The 18,849-nt window shown below is 36.3% G+C and overlaps 2 protein-coding genes across 5 annotated transcripts in view; both read right to left on the bottom strand.

Annotated features, from left to right (window-relative positions):
- Window positions 1-690: 690 nt before the first annotated feature.
- Window positions 691-5,057, bottom strand: LOC121322688 (ankyrin repeat domain-containing protein 65-like). Of its 2 annotated transcripts, none has more exons than XM_041262890.1 (4): window positions 4,154-5,057; window positions 3,332-3,591; window positions 2,398-2,962; window positions 691-1,501 (listed from the first exon to the last, which is right to left on the bottom strand). In XM_041262890.1, the coding sequence occupies exons 2-4, from the start codon at window positions 3,577-3,579 to the stop codon at window positions 1,058-1,060; spliced, it is 1,257 nt and encodes a 418-aa protein (XP_041118824.1). In that variant the 5' UTR covers window positions 3,580-3,591; window positions 4,154-5,057; the 3' UTR covers window positions 691-1,057. The 2 variants fall into 2 exon arrangements, with proteins under 2 accessions (XP_041118824.1, XP_041118823.1); XM_041262889.1 differs by having other exon boundaries at window positions 3,332-3,588; window positions 4,154-5,056.
- A 4,608-nt stretch (window positions 5,058-9,665) lies between these two features.
- Window positions 9,666-18,849, bottom strand: part of LOC121323211 (ventricular zone-expressed PH domain-containing protein homolog 1-like) — a 50,191-nt gene continuing 41,007 nt past the window's right edge. For all 3 annotated transcript variants that reach the window (XM_041264115.1, XM_041264118.1, XM_041264116.1), the window contains 2 exons: window positions 13,114-13,250; window positions 9,666-11,883 (listed from right to left, as the gene is read on the bottom strand). In XM_041264115.1, the coding sequence (XP_041120049.1) occupies window positions 11,647-11,883; window positions 13,114-13,250 (374 nt within the window). In that variant the 3' untranslated portion in view covers window positions 9,666-11,646. The remainder of the gene's footprint in view (window positions 11,884-13,113; window positions 13,251-18,849) is intronic.

Genomic DNA, 18,849 nt, shown 5'->3' with positions numbered 1-18,849 from the left:
CTTATAGTACAGAACAATTTGTGACAATTTCAAGTTTAAACTAAGACCATTTCACGCTGGAATTGAAAAGTAAATTTAGTTATTTTTAAAAATTATTTAATTATTATTTAGTCCAATAAAAGGTATCACATCTTCTCTTTGTCTATCATCTTTGGACTAATACGGCTACCGTTTCATCTATCAACGACTGTACAGTGATATAAGTTAAGACAGCAGTGACACATGTATTGGGAGCTTAATGACGGGCAAAGACGTGTATTTTTGAGACGTTTGAGTCAAATTTGCTTGCTTTTCTTTAAATAAATCCTTCACTGGTCCTGTGTGTATAACTCGCACTTATCTTAGAGGTCACAGTAACATAAGACATACATACGTTACAGAGTCGCGGCAGCTAAAAGTTATGATCTACTAATTGCAGTGCAATACGGTATGATTAATTAAAACAAACAAACAAAACCGTGGCAATACCACTTTTTACAATGTATTATTACTACAGTAGTTTGTCAACTGATGCAACACTCTATTTGTCCTGACAACATAGCAACAATGGGAATTCTCATGACGTGCGTTCCAGAAATGCTGGTTTCCATCTGTTCAGTACTGAACATATCATTCCGCGGCCGACCGGGACTTTATTCAGTGACATCACCAAACGGACGATGATCCTCTTTCGTGTGCAGTTTCTGAAAACGTAGGTATAACGTTGAGATGGCATGTAATCAACGATGAGCGATGGGGGAATCACAAATTCAGTCATGTGAGGCACACGGACTTATAACATGTGACGCGTGCTATTATAATTGTGTTCTACTTTAGTAGAATATGTTTAATACAGTATTGGTGCAGTTTTTACAACCATAGTAGCAGGAACATTCTTGATCCCTTTTCAAAATATACTGTAGTTGTTTTCCCTTACTTAAAATACTCTCTTATAATAGATATCAAGTCACCTACTATTAACCTTTAAAAAATACTTTTTGATAAAATACTTCCCATTTATGAAGTACAGAACTCTTCCAGTGATATGGCGAGTGCTATACAATATGCAATGTATGCCCTAAGGGTGCGTTTGCTGTCTTGTAGCTGCCTGAATGAGGCGTAGTGCATTTGTGTGTTGTTTCTGTACAGCGATATCAGCAGCTGTTTCCTTCCACTTGCTCTGAAGCGATGCATCAGCCCCACTCTTCAGTAACACTGCCAGGACTTGAATTTGGTCTTTCTCTGAAGCGAGGTGCAAGGGAGTTTTCCCAAGTCTCTCTTTAGCATTCTTATCTGCTCCATAGCAAAGGAGGATTTTCGCAGTTTCAGCAAAGCCATTTAAAGCAGAGTAGTGTAGAGGAGTCATCTCCAGCAGATCCGTGGAGCCCACTGAGCACCCATACTGCATTAGCAGGTGCACAGCAATGCATGAACCACATCCTGCAGCCAGGTGCAGTGGGGTGACAAGATCTTTGTCTGCAGGATCGACTATGGCACCTCTTTCAAGCAGCAGCTGCATGATCTATTAACAAACAAAAGGCACAAGAGGGTTAGGGACTTTGTATAATTCACCTACTGTTGCATCAGTTAGATGTGAAGAATGGATCTTTTCAATATAAATGATCACAGGGGTTTCAAGCCTGGTTTTTGGCAGTTGATGTAAATTTCAGGAAAATAATATTTTCATCCATTGACTGTTGACTTTATGTTCTTTGCAGAAAATGTTTCATGGTATTTTCTGTGGAATTCTGTTTGAAAATTGATATATGCCAAGAAATAGCATGTCTTTGAGCTGAGATTTGGAGATGTTCCCAATGTACATAGTATTTTGTATTGTGGACTTTCCTGCCTCTGATAGCACTTTGCCAGTGCCAGCTCACATGAACAAGATGTGTGGCTTTTTATACAAACGAGGGTGATTATCTTTGGAAATCAGTATGAAATAAATATTTCAGATGGAAATTGGAAATGTTATTCTTATTTGCTGTAAATTTGTTAGCACTCCTTTAAAATTGGTTTTAAAGTCATCCAAAACTTTATAGGGTTACACCCAGTAGTAGTAGGGAAACCAAAATTAAGTTATTAAAATGAGACCAAGTATGTAAAGTACTTTTCAATGTCTTTTGTGTTTCTAACCTTTTCATGCATGCAATATTGAAAATGGCAGGAAAAAAAGTAGTTTTGGATTTTTTTTTCAAGAAAACAAATTTCACCTCCCCAACAACCCCCTCATTGCTTTATATGGAGAAATAATGTCATCCTTATATGAGGTCATCCTCTATTTGTGTCTTACATATGTCCCCATATAAACACCAGAAGAGAGTTTTTTTTTTTAATCCATCCCCATATGGGGTTGCCATGCATGAAAGGGTTAAGTCAGTTATTGTAACAGATATAACTAATCTCATATCTTCTTACCCTCTTTCTTTCCCTCTTTTTATTTCCAGTGTCAGCACTCAGATGTAAAGCACTGCGGCCATTTTCACACTTGGCATTGAGATCAGCGCCTTTCCTAAGCAGATGCTCAACAGTCTTGTGACTTTCAGCCAGCACTGCCAGCTGCAGAGGGGTCATTCCATTTTTGTTCTTCTCATTTACTTCACCGCCATTGCTCAGCAACAGATCTATTACATCTAGGTTGCCACTGAAGGCGGCCCAGTGGAGTGGGCTCCACCTGTTAATGTCCTTACAGTCAACCTGCGCTTTGTGCTCTAATAAAATCTGAGCAACATTACAATGCCCGTTGGCTGCAGCTAGATGTAAGGGTGTCTGCCCAGAGCATGTTCTGATGGCTTGGGAAGCTCCGTGTTGAAGGAGGTACTCAGCTGTTTGAGCCTGCCCATTCCAGGTAGCTCTGTGCAGTGGGGTGCAATTAAAGAAGTCCCTGCTGTTGATGTCAGTGCCTCTGTGAAGAAGAAACTTGACCAGTGGCTGATGTCCACAGAATGAAGCATGGTGAAGTGGTGTCCAACCCTGGCTGTCCCTGAATTTAAATCAGACAAAAGCCATGACAACACATGGCACATAGCAAATCTTTATTTACACAACATTTCACAGAACAAGGAACATTCCACCTGTATGGAATATAAACTCTAAACATTAAATTAGAGCTTACATGGTAACACCTATTGGATGTGTATTCAATGAACAAATATAGTGTGCTGTTATAGCCTACTTTTTCTTTCCCCCTGTTCTATTGTGACCTTCAATCGAGTTATCCAGAGGAGTATGGAATGTGTTCTACAATATCTGGATGCCTGACTGCAGTTTATCTTGTCAGCTTTCAAGGAAGACGATTTAGAGTTGATAGAAGTAATCAGGGAGGTAATGTTTGGACTAATGATCTACTTACTGGCAATTCACAAGCATTCCAAAGGTCAGCAAAGCTTTCACTTCTTCCAGAGAGCCATTCCATGCAGCTCTGTGTAGCCTCCCCTCATTAGCAGGGGCCTGGAGGAGCTGGGGCTGCAAGCGAGGACATCTGTGCAGCTGCCACTGTTTCAGACCGAAGGGCCTCCTCACCTTCCTCTCAACCGCATACAGAGAAACAGAATCGTGCAGTTCCATCCACTTCCATGCAATTGGTGGTGCGATTGCCATAGTAAAAATCTGCTTAAAATCAATCAATCAATCAATCAATCAATCAATCAATTAGTCAACAGGCCAATCAATCCATTATAGCATTGATAAATAAATAGTAGGACATTAGTAACAAGTGTAGAACAGGCATATTTTTCATTTCAGAACATTTTCTTTTTAGTTGAATACAAAAACATACAACATTTGTGTGTGTGTGTGTGTGTGTGTGTGTGTGTGTGTGTGTGTGTGTGTGTGTGTGTGTGTGTGTGTGTGTGTGTGTGTGTTTCAACTCTTTTCCGATGCACCACAGATCTATCATTACATATTTGTGAACAACCTTTACCTATACAAACACTGCACAAAGATTTCAAAATAACTTAAATTTTGCAACATGCCTTTTAATAAAATGCACATCACATATACACATGTACTTTTCAGGCTGTCTGGACATTGTGCTGTAACAGTTAATACCGTAGATTATCAAAACATGCATCTGCATCAGAAGCACATAATCCATCCATATTATTATTTATGCTCAAGAACTGCAAACTCATACTATTTACAGTTAAATGCATTTACAATTTTAGAAAGTTACCTTATATGTATCATTGGTTGAACAGTCAAGATTATTTCATTGCAGTTGACATCTGTAAAAAAAGGCTTTCGATGTAGGAACGTTACACACTTGGCAAAAAAGAGTGAATCAGCTTCTTTTGAAAGCGCCTTATTAATGTTTTTGTGGTTGCTTGGGAGAGTCTTTCTGGTCAGATTACAGAATTGTATTAGAAAAATGTGAGGGGAGGTGCATGAGTTTGTCTGGCTTTAACATGCGCATGCCTAAAACCTGTAGCTTGGCAACAGAAAATCTCCCTCAGGGCAGTTTCAGATGCAATATTAGGTATACTTCTAAAACTATTTGCACCTCTAAAAAATGTAACCATTCTGCATCATTTTCATATTTTGAAAGCCAAAACAATCATGTGCAGGCTTACAATTGCAAGATAAAAAAAAAAAAAAAAAAAAATTGTAAAAATATAAAATTCTTAATATTCTGTTTAAACACTTAGCAACAGACTAAAGAATGGGAGTTGTGTAACTGAACGTTCAATTAATTCTGCTCTTTGGCAGTGTTCCATTATTATTTAGATGCGTTGCAATTCTATCCTAGCAACCACCCCAGAGGCAACAGTTGACATGGCAACTGCAGTGCTATCTTTACATCTAACTGACTGTTTAGAGTTTTAGAAGATTTCTGGTTTATGTTAACTTTAGTTGATAGTTCAGGTGAAGACAGATTTAAATAAACAAACAAACAAAAAAAACAGCTGTTGTAGGAAACTATCTGGCTTTAATGACAATTAAGCAGAGGGTTGGTTAATGACAGGAAAGAGGCTATTGAATTACTGGGGATAATTTCACCCTCCAGGAGAAATTAACAAAATGACCAAGCACATGCAACACTAACTGACAGCATGGCTTGCGAACTGAGATTTCTTTAACCAAGTGTAGTACCATATATCATGATTTTAAATGTGTGTATATATATATATATATATATATATATATATATATATATATATATATATATATATATGACACACACACACATATATACACACACATTTACTATAACATGTGTTTCAAATTTGAGGCTTTTACAATGAATACAATAACACAATCTGGAAGGATTATGTTATTATTTTGTGAGCTACAGTAACCACTGAAGTAACATTATGCAATAAAGGCTATTCCCCACTAGGGGGTAGCATTGACTTATTATGTATAAAGAATGATGGTTTTGTCAATGAGTCTAAAAGCTTGAAGTACTGCAATTCACTTTTATCATATGTTTCCTACACTAAATAGACAAGTAACTAGGAACTTCTTAGGATTTGGGATTGCTGTAGGATGAGCCTGTTCATTTAGATATTTTCCAGCAGATGTAAGTGTGATTTCTCACACATTGTACAGTGTGTTCTCAAATTACAGGTTTTGTTTTAAAACATTTGAGGTTTTTAACATTTGTTGGGCGTTATGTTTTTATTTTTTATTTTTTTTATAGTTCCTCTAATTAACTCTCACATCCCACACAGCACAGATCACAGCAAATCTTTATTCTTCACAATCCAAACCATATTATCCAGTGTTAGTATGCACTGTACCTTGCAGCTCAATAATTCGCTGGCATGTCTCTAATTCTTTAAGTTTTACACAATATCAACACATTCTGATGCCCTGCAGTAAACAAATTCTGCTTTTACAAAACAAAAGGCATTAACCCTTGAATTAATAAGGAACATGTGCAATAATATATAACAGAAACATTGTGGTATTTTGTTATTCCAAACCCCCACTGGCTTAGATATTAACATTTCACGTGACTCGACATTATTCATTTTACTTCAACCCTAAAAAGACACAGCACAGTCCAATTCAAAAAAGATTTGTATCTCTGCAGGGGTCGGACACAAAGAACTGGAGACACATGCCACATGCAGCACACACCTTTGTATAATGGGCCTGTCCCTCTCCATTCTTAATGGATTAATTTTGACCTGGCTGCCCAATGTGGCCTTGCCCTAAACTCTGTTGACAGTGTTTTGGCAGGTGTATATACTTTTGAATATGTATGTTTTAAATCCACACTAGTACAATATCTATAAATAGACATTCCCTTATACCATATTTATAATAAAATATAGACAATAAAATAAGTGTGCAGTGTTTGAGAGTGCTTTCTCTATGCTTTAGTACACTTTGCAATGCTTTTACTAAGGGAAACTTTTATAAGGGCAGTAAGTTGGATATGCTGAACTCTGCCTGTAAGCATTGTGTGTGTTTTTGTGGTGGTTGGCAGGGATAGGGTTAATTCCTGTCCTTGCCAAAAACTAAGAACTAGAGAGGAAAGGTACATGGTTTGTGAGCCACTGCTAAACAATAAATGCAGGGTTTTATTTATTTTTGACCGAGAAACTGCTCAGCTATCCAGTATAGCTCAGACCTGCAACAGTTTAGTTGGTACTCCTGGAAGAAGTTTGGTTTTTAGGTTTGTTTATTTTTGTTTTGATGTTTAAAATAAACACACAGACATGCCCTGTTGAAAACCTACCTGTGCTCGTGTGGAGTCCTGTTCCTTGTACACAAAAGACAAGTGAAGATGGTCCTGCATGTGGCAAGATCACTCCAGGTTTGTCACCAATGCTTTACTTGGAAATGGTTTTTACAGTGCAGATACCCAAAGGGAACAGAAAATCAGTTTAAAATCAGTACCTGTTCTTATTTTAAGCTGAGTTGCTTGTTACCAGTGAGGTAACTTTCCACAGTGGGTAGTTGAGTGTCCTAATGCTTGCAAAACTGCCACACTTTTATGCAAGTCACTACCGGCAGCAGGAAATGCTTCACATTATACCTTGAAGCCAGCCAATATGGTAATAGGGGAAGAGTTAGGGTACACCCCGTACTTGGAACTAGTAGATAATAAGACTGAACGGAAGTCATTAGAGGTCCAGGTTCACAGAATCACAGAGGTAAGATGAGATGCCGCCTCTGCTGGTAAATAGCTTGTGCTAAAAGGAGTCGGGGAATCAAACCAGAAAAGGTCCAACTTCAGAGGGAACGGCTTGGCTCCTGGTATCTCCTGCATGTACTGTAACAAATCAGTTACCTCCTACAGAGTAGAGTTTCTCTTTGAGTAATTCTCGTAATCCACCATTATCCATAGAAAAAAACAAAACAAAAAAAAAAACTAAATGATTAAAAGAGATCCAAAATGGCAAAGAACTGAAAAGTAGAAAAGTAAAAAGTATTTAATATTTTAACTTTTGATTTATTGAAAATAACATCAACGGCATCAATTGTGGGATTTTACAGGTTAATAATCACTAACTGCATATTTCCTTAAGCAGTACTTACTTTTTAAGAGACAACATGTACAGAAAAACAAAGCATAGGAGCTCTTGGAAACAATTTCTTGCACAGACTGATCCTGTCAGATTAGCACACTGTGGGAGCTCTGGCATATGGACCTGCAGCCTGTAGAAACTCAATAAAAACAGAACGTTCACCAGAAATAAATCAATACAATCTGTACATCATTACTAAAAGTATTTATTTTTTTATGTCTATGAAGATGTAGTCTGCTAATGCTGTTTTAATAAATATATTGATTTAAATGTAGCTATATTACATTTTTGTGTCACTAGAGAGAGCATAAATAAACAAACAAGATATCTGCTTCTTTTCTGTTTTTATCGCCAAGGAAAACGTTGCATGTTAGACAATACAGAACGGTCAGTTTTGTTCCAAATCTGTCTGCCTCAGAGTCTGATGTCCTCAAGGAAGACTTTGCTCCTCAGATATTAGAGGTTTAACACTGACCTTAAACTCCCAATCAGTGTTTTGGCGGTATCTCTTCTTGCGTTTATTTTTACACGGTGCCCAGCGAATACTGTATAGATTGAGGGGTAGATAAATCTAGAAAAGGTTTGATTCTTGAATCTTATTTTAGCATGCATTTGAAGATACAGTATTCTCGTGGTCCAGAGCAAAGAGATCCCATTAGCCATGAACTCTGACGTTGGTAAATGAAATTCCCTGGAGGCTGCATTCCAGGTTTTCAGAACTAACATATGCAGTTCAGCCTCTTAGCATTACACAACCAGTTGGAACTCATTTATTGAACACCCACTTTTTTTCTATAGGTTTAAAGTAAAGATTTAAAAACAAGCAATTCAATAAAGACTGCATGCTTAGTTTATGGAAACAATACTTGGACTACAAATCAGTGTTACTTGTGTATTTTTGCTATTTAAAAAAAAAAATGGATTAAGATGTTTTTCAAGTCAAGAATGTATTTTATATAAAGAAATATACTATGGATATTGTGTTCATTAATTTTGATAAGATTATAACTATTTATTATAATGACATATAAAGTAAGAGCAACATTCGATAAATCATTAAATCAAAATAAGACAAAACAAAAGGGTGCTACAAATCCCACAGAATACAACATTTTATACGTTATGGAATACAGATACACAGAGTATCAAACAGAAAATCTACAAACAACATTTCAAAGTGCATTTCACTCAAAGTACTCTCATTACTAGAATCATTACATTAATCAAGTGAATTATATTTCTCTAAAAGTTAGGAAGGTGAATTAAAAAAAAAAAGTACAAATTTTAAATATAAACAAAGTGTTTGAAAGTACAGTCAAAGTGCCTCTTGGAGTTGTTGGTTACTCTGCACATACTGTGCAGTTGTTCTAATGCTACTGAACTAGTTTGAAGGATGGTTAAGGGCGGTAGTGAATTCACCTTACCAACCAAATTATCATAAACATAAAACTGAACAGCACTATGCACCTAGAAGATTCCAGATGTTTGAAGTTTATTTCAATTTTACATGTGATTTGTAATTTTATTGTACAAGTCGGTCAGACACTAGTGTATCTGTTTTACCCAGTCAATACAAGCAAATATTAGGATCAGAAATCGAACACATTCTGGTTGTGCTAACTGCTTGATCTGCACAGTTATGGCCTGATACAGGTACAATGATTTAAAATGAGATTATTCTTTGTAATTCTTTGTAAATTGGTTGTGGCAGGAAAATAAGCACATGGTAAAATCAAGTAAGGACACATGGTGTGGTTGTGACAATGAGGCAGCTAATTATAAATTCACATTTATAAAATCTACAGCAGACCTTTGTAGAGTACGAATGAATAAGCAATACACTGGTTCTGTCCCTCCATTTAGACCCAGTTCAGTAATTTGACTCTAAAGCCAAACAACTATATCACGTTTCATTAACTAGGAAATAATTAATAGGACTTACCGGTACAGAGCACGTAATAAGGAAAGGCAATCTGTAATTTAAATATATAATATATATATATTATATATATATATATATATATATATATATATATATAATACATATATATGTATAGTAGTTAAATTAGGCAATCCGTATGTATATAAACTTGTAGTTACGAAAAATTCCGATTTGTAATAATTGTAGTCAAAAGTCATAAACAAAGAAGACTGAAAATGTTATAAAATAATTGGATACAAACATTACCAAGGATTACATATGTATGTTTGTATGGATCTATGCATTGATACATGTACAGGTTATTACAATATATGCATTATAAGCTTTATTTAGACCTTTTTGCTCTCTGTGACCTGATGGAAACTTTAGATAAAACCATGTTTGATTTTTTTTCTACAGACCAGCATATCATTTTATTTTTATTATTTACTAATTCAAAAACATTTTTTGTAATAACTGTAAGGCACGGTTTACCATATCAATCCAACACTGTTATTGCTGGATTTCTGATATTTTTATTAAGAAGTTGATCAAAGATTTTATTTAACTGTTGTTTCTGCACAGCATGTATTTTTTTATTTTAGTATATCATTCTATGCATGAAGCACAGCCACCTTAGCCTAAAAAATACTACTGCCTAACTAATGCTATTTCCACTTTGCATCTGCATCTCCCTCTTCAATTGAGGGTCATCCTGCCAGACCAAAATGTGAGAACTACTACTTTAATGTATTGTCATGTATATGTACTTTAATGTATATCAAGACTGTCCAAATCTTTAAATATCCCTTATTGGTACATTGTCTACCAGTGCATTCCAGACACTTAGCACAGGCTGTCCGAGACGAGGAGATTTTTAATACAAGAGTCCTTCCAGATGCACATCTTTCAGATTGAGTTCATTTATTTATTATATTATACTGTTTATTTTCTGATCAGATTTCAAGCTGTTTTATTGAAAGACAATCTAATTTGTGCTCACCGTCCACAAGTCATTGATTTTCCATGCACCCCAATGTAGGCTGCTTCATTTTATCTTTCTGCTTTTTTCATAACATTCTGCCTCTAAGTGAACACCATTCAGTTTCATTCAGGTTTTATCACCCTTGACCATAGCATGGGTTTCAGAATACATGAAGGTCACTTGTATCAAAGTTGCATTTTTAATATCACTTACGGTATAGAAACCTACAAGGCACTCATTTCCAAAATGTTACTCCATGTTGCACATAAAGCCTTTTAGTTTAAAGACAGACCTACTATCCAAAAATTCAGTCATATACAATTAAAAACCTCATCTGCGTACTGATCTGAAATATAACAGAAACACAATTTTTGTACTTCTTTGTGCGTCTAAATAGTAGGTTGTTACAGGTTACTAAGAAAATATATGAGGTAAAATGGAAAGGGATTCTGTTCTATGACTGTCCTCAGAATAAGATTAAATAAATTGAGATTTCTACAGTATATCTGGTTGGCTGTTCGTGCATTATATCCAAAAACATTAGTCACCAACTGTACCATTGCAATTATCTCAAGAATCATAAAAGTTCTATGAATTTTGAATCATGGATCTTTTCATTTTTAATGAACAATCAATGCTGGAGTAATATATGTGTAATTCAATTCCCTCATAATAACTATTCAGATTAATAAGTGTCATATCTAAAGTCAATGCAGTTTACAAAGGTTTACTGGAGGGTTCATACAGTAAATACACAGTGGTTTTGTAAATCAACTGTTAAATTCAATTTTTTGCTTCTCAAAACTCACTAAGCTAGGTGATAACACCATACTGTTCAAAACCTTACAGTGTGCCGTGATCAAACTGGCTTTGACACATTACACATTATTTATTAACAAAAGAGAATACTAGCTGAGTGGTTCTTTCACTTGTATCACGTCCCTTCTAAAAGTTTAACAGTATCAATTATCAGTCATTCAGCAGGGTTCCCGCAGTTATTTTTTGCATTTGCCATAGTTTGCCATGGTTTGCCATGTTTTTAGAATGCTTTACCATACCTCTCTGTGCTTTACCATTATATTTTTTTCTGCTTTACAGAAACAGATTTAATGACAAAGACATTGACTCCTAGTCGAATAGTTTGTCATTGAATTAACTCTGTGATTTACAATGCTTACCTGTGCTTTACCACATTTTGCTATGCTTTTACTAGGTCAGACTTTTAAAAGGGACAATACTGTAATGGAAATGGTCTTTGAGAGCACACGTAGGACTCTGTGTCAAAGGTATGTTGAGGCTTCTCTGCTCTCTCTTTCCTTTGCCTGGGCGACTGTTACATTAATACACTGCAGCCACTCCTCTGCATTCTTCTCATCCTTAGCTTTCAGGACGTAGGTCTTGTTATCTGTGAAGATCTCAAATGCCCGGGGAAGACTCCGGTCTCTGCGTTTCCTAGCAACAACCTTGACACTCTGCACCTTGCTGAGCTCAATGGGACTGTCGTCAAGGTCATCTTTCTGAAAATAAGAACACCTGGACTAAATTCTGAACTGAAGTTATACCTGCGGTAGACACTAGAGGACACCCTTGTGCATTAAACTGCTGTGCTGTTTTTAAATTTCAACACAGAATATTACAAATACACCATATGTGTGTTTTTTTTTTTAATATGACTGCTTTAGAGAAAGGATTTAGCTCAAATTATTTTTGGAGTTATTCTTTCTCCAAAGTCTGTTTTGATATGCAGTAATTATTCATGAAATGAACAGAAGGCAGCTTTTTTTCACAGTCTACCCTGACCTTGCCCCCATCTGAAAGAGATGGCAACCTGTTTCCCATTTCTATTTTTAATGGTTTTTGTGGAGTCAGGAGCACTGCCCTCCAACTTATTATGTCTGTTACATGCTGTTTCATTGCTGACATGTACCATGTCTCCTAAATGCTTAGCCGCTGGGGCTGACAAAGTCTAAAGATCAATGACCCATGGAGGAGAGTTCTGGATCTGTTACGTATTTATTTAGAGCAGGTTTTCCAATGAATAAAAAGCTATTCAATCAATTCCAGTAGCTATGCGGTACTGACTGCTGTTCTATAGTTTTTGCCGACACTGTTGAAGCTGCAGATAAATCAGCTCTGTGGGCCATTTTGCAGTAAAGGTTAACAAAGCACCTGGTACTGGTCTTTTTGAATCAAACAATCTCTGTGACAATTTAAAAAAACATAGCCTGTCACACAGTACATGGAGAACATGTGCATTCCTTCTATATATTTCACCTCATTAAAACATGAAGGTAACCATTTGTTATAAAAGACCAGTTTATTATGGGTATGAAATCTTTGTACCATTTTCTCTTTCAGTCATCAGATACTGATAATTTTGTAAAACTCAGAAATTTAAAGTGCCACTGTGGCCACTAAAGGGCTCAGAGTATTGCATTTTCTGTGATAACTGAAGCAGAATATTATATATTAGTTAAGATCGTTGTGAAATTGAAGGCAGTTGGATATAGCTGATCCAGTGAGGAATAAGTTGAAAATGTTGCCCATCACATTGATCATACTGGAATATTCTGTTTAGTATGACATGTGTTTCTTGATTAGAATCTGTTTACAACAAGCCTTATCAAGTTTTTTTCCTATTAAAGTACCTTAAAAGGGGAAACAGTTTGGATACGAGACAGCAAGAGCTGCAAACAAAATGCATCATTAGAATACCTTATTTTTGAGAGCATGAATCGAATACTTACTGATTTTCCTTTGCGGAAGAGAAGCTGGTTGCCGGCCAATGTAAAGTACCGTGTTTTCCATCTTTTGATGAACTTCCATCTAACTTGCTTCTCCTTAAGCTTGCCTTCAATGAGTGGTTGGCAATCTAGATTTACGACTATAAGACAAAGCACACTGGTTTACACGGGTCAAAGACATTACACAATGAAAGCAATACTATCTGTTGATCATAACTGCTCCCATGCATGTTAATCCGAGCAGAAAGAAAGAAAGAAAGAAAGAAAGAAAGAAAGAAAGAAGAAAGAAAGAAAGAAAGAAAGAAAGAAAGCGCACAAGGACTTCATGGACTATACCAACATTGTCTGTATTTGGGATACAGTATGATGCATTAAAAATACTCAAACATGACCATCCTTTACTAAATTATGAGTTAAAGTGTTGCCACAATCCAGTTTATTTGACCCAGTTTGCTGTGGACCATTTGCATCATTTAACAGTTTCTCATTTCAATGACACTTAATAGGTTTTTTGGCAATGGTGATGGGCTCTCAAACAATAACTAATAATTTAGCTCATTTAAAAATACTGTTTATTCAAAGCCCTAAACAAAACAAACGCTGTGGTGTTGTATTTAATTGATTTAATTTTAATGGATGACATCATGAAATTCATATTAATTATTAAATCTAAAATGATAGCTCAGCAGGAAAAACTTGTGTTAAAAATAAAGGCCAGGTTGTTAATTGTCAGGGGTCTAATTTTCTTATTTAGTGAAATGCTCGTATTTCTAATAACAGGCGCATAAGGGTTCATAAATATCAATTTTCTGGCCTGCATAACACTACAACTTCGAACATCTGGTCGACAACTGTAAGGATAAACGTAAAACCAAGAATACTCCAGATACCCAACTTCAGGTCTACGGTAACGGACCAGCTAGCAGCCAGTCACGTCAGTTTAAGAAGTTATGCCTGAAACATACTTTCCAGTCAGGGCACGATTAATCTATATGCAAATTACGCTATAGCGTAGGGCCCCCAGCAGAATTGGGGCCCCCGTGAGGTCAACATTTTTGGGACATTTTACAAAAACTGCATCCGGGCAGCCGGGCCCACACACACAGGAAGACAGACGCACAGAAACTTGCTTTTGGTTCATTTTCTTTTATTTTATGACAGCTAGGCATTCCTTCTCAATTACAGCATATCTGGTCTGTTTCTCACGCAAGCAGCTTCCTGTTAATGTACAATACCAAATGCTCCACGCTGTCTACCTCCTGCGAGAGATCTGTCCCTAGTCCTACGTCAGAGGCGTCAGTCTGGGCAGGATAAAACGTATGAATCATGCTCAATTTACGCATTCATTTTAGAGCCAATTTAAAAACCTGTATTCTCTCTCAAATGTGCACAGTATGCCTTCATATTTTAGAAACTTTCCTTTTTAATTAGGAGGGTTTGAATTTTATAAAAAAGGCAGATAAAGGTAAACACGTATAATGTGGGAGGCTGCCCTTCTGCAGCCGGCAAGAAGGGTTTAAGTCTATAGTGCTTGTTTTTCTCTTTTTATACACTGCATGGAAATTATGAAATTAGCCCAAACCATGATTTTTTCAATATTCTTAAGAAATCAAAATACATTTAATAATTATTATTTGTATTTCATACAAAGAAAATCACATTAACTAAACTGTACAGATTTGCTGGGTGCATGCGTGTAATATTCGCCATGCACGCAGTGCTGTGCAGTGATTGTCATGTGATTTAAAACACAATTAAAACACTACACACTGTAAACAAGAAAATGGATGTCCCTAAAAATGTGTCTGCAGCAGATCACGTAAAGCATTATCCAGCAGGAGTTTTACACAGCGATGGAGGTAAGCTCTTCTGTACATCCTGCAACATTACTCCAAGAATCAGCTGTTGGCAGGCATTTAGATTCAAGTATTCACCGAAAGATAAAAGCAGTACTGTCACTGCTTTACTTGCAAATAAACAAAAAACAGTGAGTTCTATGTTCCAAAAGTCCACTGAAAACCATGAAGCTCGAAAAACGTACATTTCGACCTGACGGAGGCATTTGTTTGCGTATATATCCCTTTTGAAAAATTGGACAACCAAAAGTTACGTACATTTTTCAGATGTGGCAAATAGTTACGATTATACTCTAAATACAGTACGAATACAATCTCGAAAAACTACTCACTTCTAAATCTTTTGTAGTCATTTTTGTATTACTTTAGTATAAATACATGTTAATTTGGATTCATATGTTGTTTTTTTCTGACTTTATGTGAACGAAAAGACACACATTTGCCCGTTTTCCCATTGGAAATAGTGATATTTTGAAATATCACTGTCCTGGTAACAAAAGCAAAGTTTGTGGGGAATAATAGCCATTTTCTATACTTTTGAGGCATAAGCAATTAGGAAATAACACTTACTACCCAGGAACAACAAAAAAAAAAAAAAATAAATTGTTATACAGTGAATCAGTAGCAGCATTACTTCATCCACATTCTAAACAATCTGTCATTTTGCTTGTCATGTTATCACTAACTGGATGACAGATCCACTTCTGGACGCAGTGGGCACTGTTTACATAGCCAAGACGGTCACGCTAATCTGACTTTTTTTGGAACCCTGCTTAGGGAAGTGAGTTTACATTATCGCTTTGACTAGATGTGATAGAAATGTGAATTCTTCAGCAACAGGGTTTTATTTATTTATCTGTTTAAACTGTTTTAATCTGTTTAAGGTCTTGTGTTCAAGAGTGACCTGGAAGAAGTCCAGCAAAACAATTCCAGCAAACAATGCTCTCCTAAACAAATCCAGTATCCCAAGACAGAATTTTGATCAATCAGTTAACATTCTACCTTATTTTAGAAATTGAAGGCTGAAAGGCCTGATATGATGGAATGAGCATTTCATTGGGAGTGACCACAATGGCTAATCTCCATATTCAGTGCGACTAGAAGGAACAGACAAAGTCTTGTTATTTGAAGAATGTAAAGTTCTTTCCTAAGTTTATTTTGCTAAAGGTAGAACTGAAACAATTAAAGATTTTGTACAACCTCGTTAACCAATATTTCACCACTATTATGATTTCCATTACATGAGAGTAGATGTTAAAACTCCATGCTGATTTGAACTTGCCTCTCACCGATAAGCACCAGCCAAGACGTAGCTTTACAGTAAACGAATGTGATCCACCTGTGTCTCCATCCATTTGCGTTTCCTTTCATCTGATGATGTAGATATCCTTCTGCCAGGTGTTGATTGCTGAAGTGTAATGCTGGCTCCAGGGATCAGCTTATTTTGCCTCCCCAGCGCATAAGCACACACAACGGCTAAGATGCTGGCTCCTGGGATCAACCACAGTGCGGTCTCCCCAGCGCATCAGCGTGACAACCGTCTGGATTGAGCTAAGTAGAGTATATCTCTGGGGTCTTCAAGTGGGCAACTTCCATCCTCAGTGTTTCGTAAAGATAGCCAAAGCAATTGCTTACACAACTCACAGTGATGTGACTGTTAAATCACATGTTACTACAAACCTGTAGATTTTATTATGGAGAACAAGATGTTGAATTAATTTGCTCTGTGATTTGGTTATGCAGGCAACGCCCATTATCAATCTCAGGCCTTAAGAGCTGAATCTTGGCTTCTGGACTGGATGGTAAGGCAGGTAATGTACAGTATTGTCAGGAAATGAGCACATGACTTCATAAACATGTATGAACATGAGGTTGGAATTAAAGCTGCATAAGGAGGCAGTTATAATATATGGTTTTATTTATTGATATTGTTTCTAGTCCAAGATCATAAATCAGCAGGCAAACATGTATTGCCCAACTCAGCATTATCCTTTTCATGAGCACCCCAGCACAAATCTAAAACAGACCATGCCAAAAAGTAGAATGAATTGATAGGCAGATTAGAGTATTCAGTGAATCATTTCCAGCATTCCTCCAGCTTTATTGCACACAATATCAGGGTGGAAGTGCCAAGAAAGCAAAGAGGACCTGAGAACTTGGAAATAAAAGGGACTTTAAGTTGAAAATTACTTTTGGACAGTAAGTGGTTTCTTTAAAACAGCCACATTATAATATGATATTTAAAAAAATCATCTTTGTACAAAAACAAAAGGAAAAAAAAAACCTTCATGAGTCACAAACTCTTCCCCCCTCGGCCCACATCTGCATTACAATTAACTTGGGCAGACTGCAGAGCTACAAAGCAACAATATCAGTTATTGATACAGTTGGCAACTAATAGAATCAGATGTCCAATGTTTAAGGTTAAATGTTTTCAGAGGAATTAAGTTTGTCAGGAATATGTTTTTTTGTAAAAGCCTTTTCAGTGATCCCCTAGGAAACACCAAAAGAATGCCAGATAGAATTTCTCAAGTAAACCCTTAAGAACTATTATACTTTAAAATAATCACATCACGAATTCCACAGCCTTAAAAATGCTGCTAAAAGAAGATTGGCTAGACTACAATCATCCTGTAGACCCAGCACTTCATTAAAAAACAACAGCAAAATAACGTCCAGTTCAAGTTTGTAAAATCGTTGTAATTTCAATTTCTTTATGGAATTTTCAAACAATCTTAGTTAGTAGACATTTTGTCACCGGAATGAATAAATCATAATTAGTCAAATACAGTGCATGAACTCCATCTTTAATTTTTTAATACATGAAATGCTGTAACAGTTTAATAAATCGAGAATGAGGATACTATAGAATATCGTATAGGGTGAATATCAGACTTGAGTGGGGTGAAGGTCAGCTTGTAATTTACATAGCACAACGTACTACGTATTTTATAATATACAGTTATATAAGAATAATGAAACTGTATAGGTAATCTTAACGTGACGTCATTATACTGAGTCCAAGACTACTTCAGGCAGTCTCGGCTGCATCCTCCTCCAATGGCCTCTAATGAGTTCTGCTGCTTGAAGCTGAATTCATTTTCCAAGAATTTCCCAACATTGTAAACATCATTTAAAACCCAGGGATGACTCCACACTTACAAACTGCAAAACTAAATTGCACACAAGCACACCCTTCAGTTTGTATATACACTGTTAAAAAAACAAAAAACAATCAGTAACATCACTCTGTGACAAAATGAAAAGGGCCATCGACTCTCCATCCATCACTGTGCCAGTGAATAGAAATGCAATAAACCCCAGGATTCAATTGGAATTATGGTGCTGCTGTCCCCATGGCGGCTTTTTAAATTGACCAAATAACAAACCCTACAACAGCGATGATAAATGATATTTTTGGGGCATTTTATGCAGACTAAACAATGAACAGAAGACTTTTCGCTGAATCTTTTTATCAACTTGAAACAGCCTCCTAATATATTAGAATATATTGCACTAACTCCTTGCAAATTTATGCTTAAGCTGCATTAGTTGAAACTTATGGAAAAATTAAGATATACAGACTTTAGATTGGGTGAGAAAGACATAATAATGCTGTGTGCTTTGTGAAAACATGTAGCCTATGCAGGGTGAAAGGCAGCGAAGGCCAAGTCCATTTTTACTAGGAATAACATATGATACAGCTGTAAGACTGAAAATATGCTTTTACAGATCGATGCTGCTTGTTAATAGCTATGGTATACTGTGTGTGTGTGTGTGTGCGCGCGTGCACGTGCATGCATATATATATATATATATATATATATATATTGTATATATATTTTGTAAACTTTCACTCACATTTGTTGCCCCTTTCAAAGTA

The sequence above is a fragment of the Polyodon spathula genome, chromosome 11 (genome assembly GCF_017654505.1).
Source record: "Polyodon spathula isolate WHYD16114869_AA chromosome 11, ASM1765450v1, whole genome shotgun sequence".
NCBI lineage: Eukaryota > Metazoa > Chordata > Actinopteri > Acipenseriformes > Polyodontidae > Polyodon > Polyodon spathula.
Note: the sequence above shows the minus strand (reverse complement) of the source record. Positions and strands in the feature narration are given on the sequence as shown.

Bases quoted from the DNA above. Each gene is read 5' to 3' on its own strand.
- LOC121322688 (XM_041262890.1), bottom strand. From the start codon at position 3,579: ATGGCAATCGCACCACCAATTGCATGGAAGTGGATGGAACTGCACGAT. The intron at 2,963-3,331 runs GTAAGTAGATCA...ATTTAAATTCAG, and splicing joins GGAATGCTTGTGAATTGCCA to GGACAGCCAGGGTTGGACAC. The intron at 1,502-2,397 runs GTAAGAAGATAT...GTTTGTTAATAG, and splicing joins AAAAGAGGGAAAGAAAGAGG to ATCATGCAGCTGCTGCTTGA.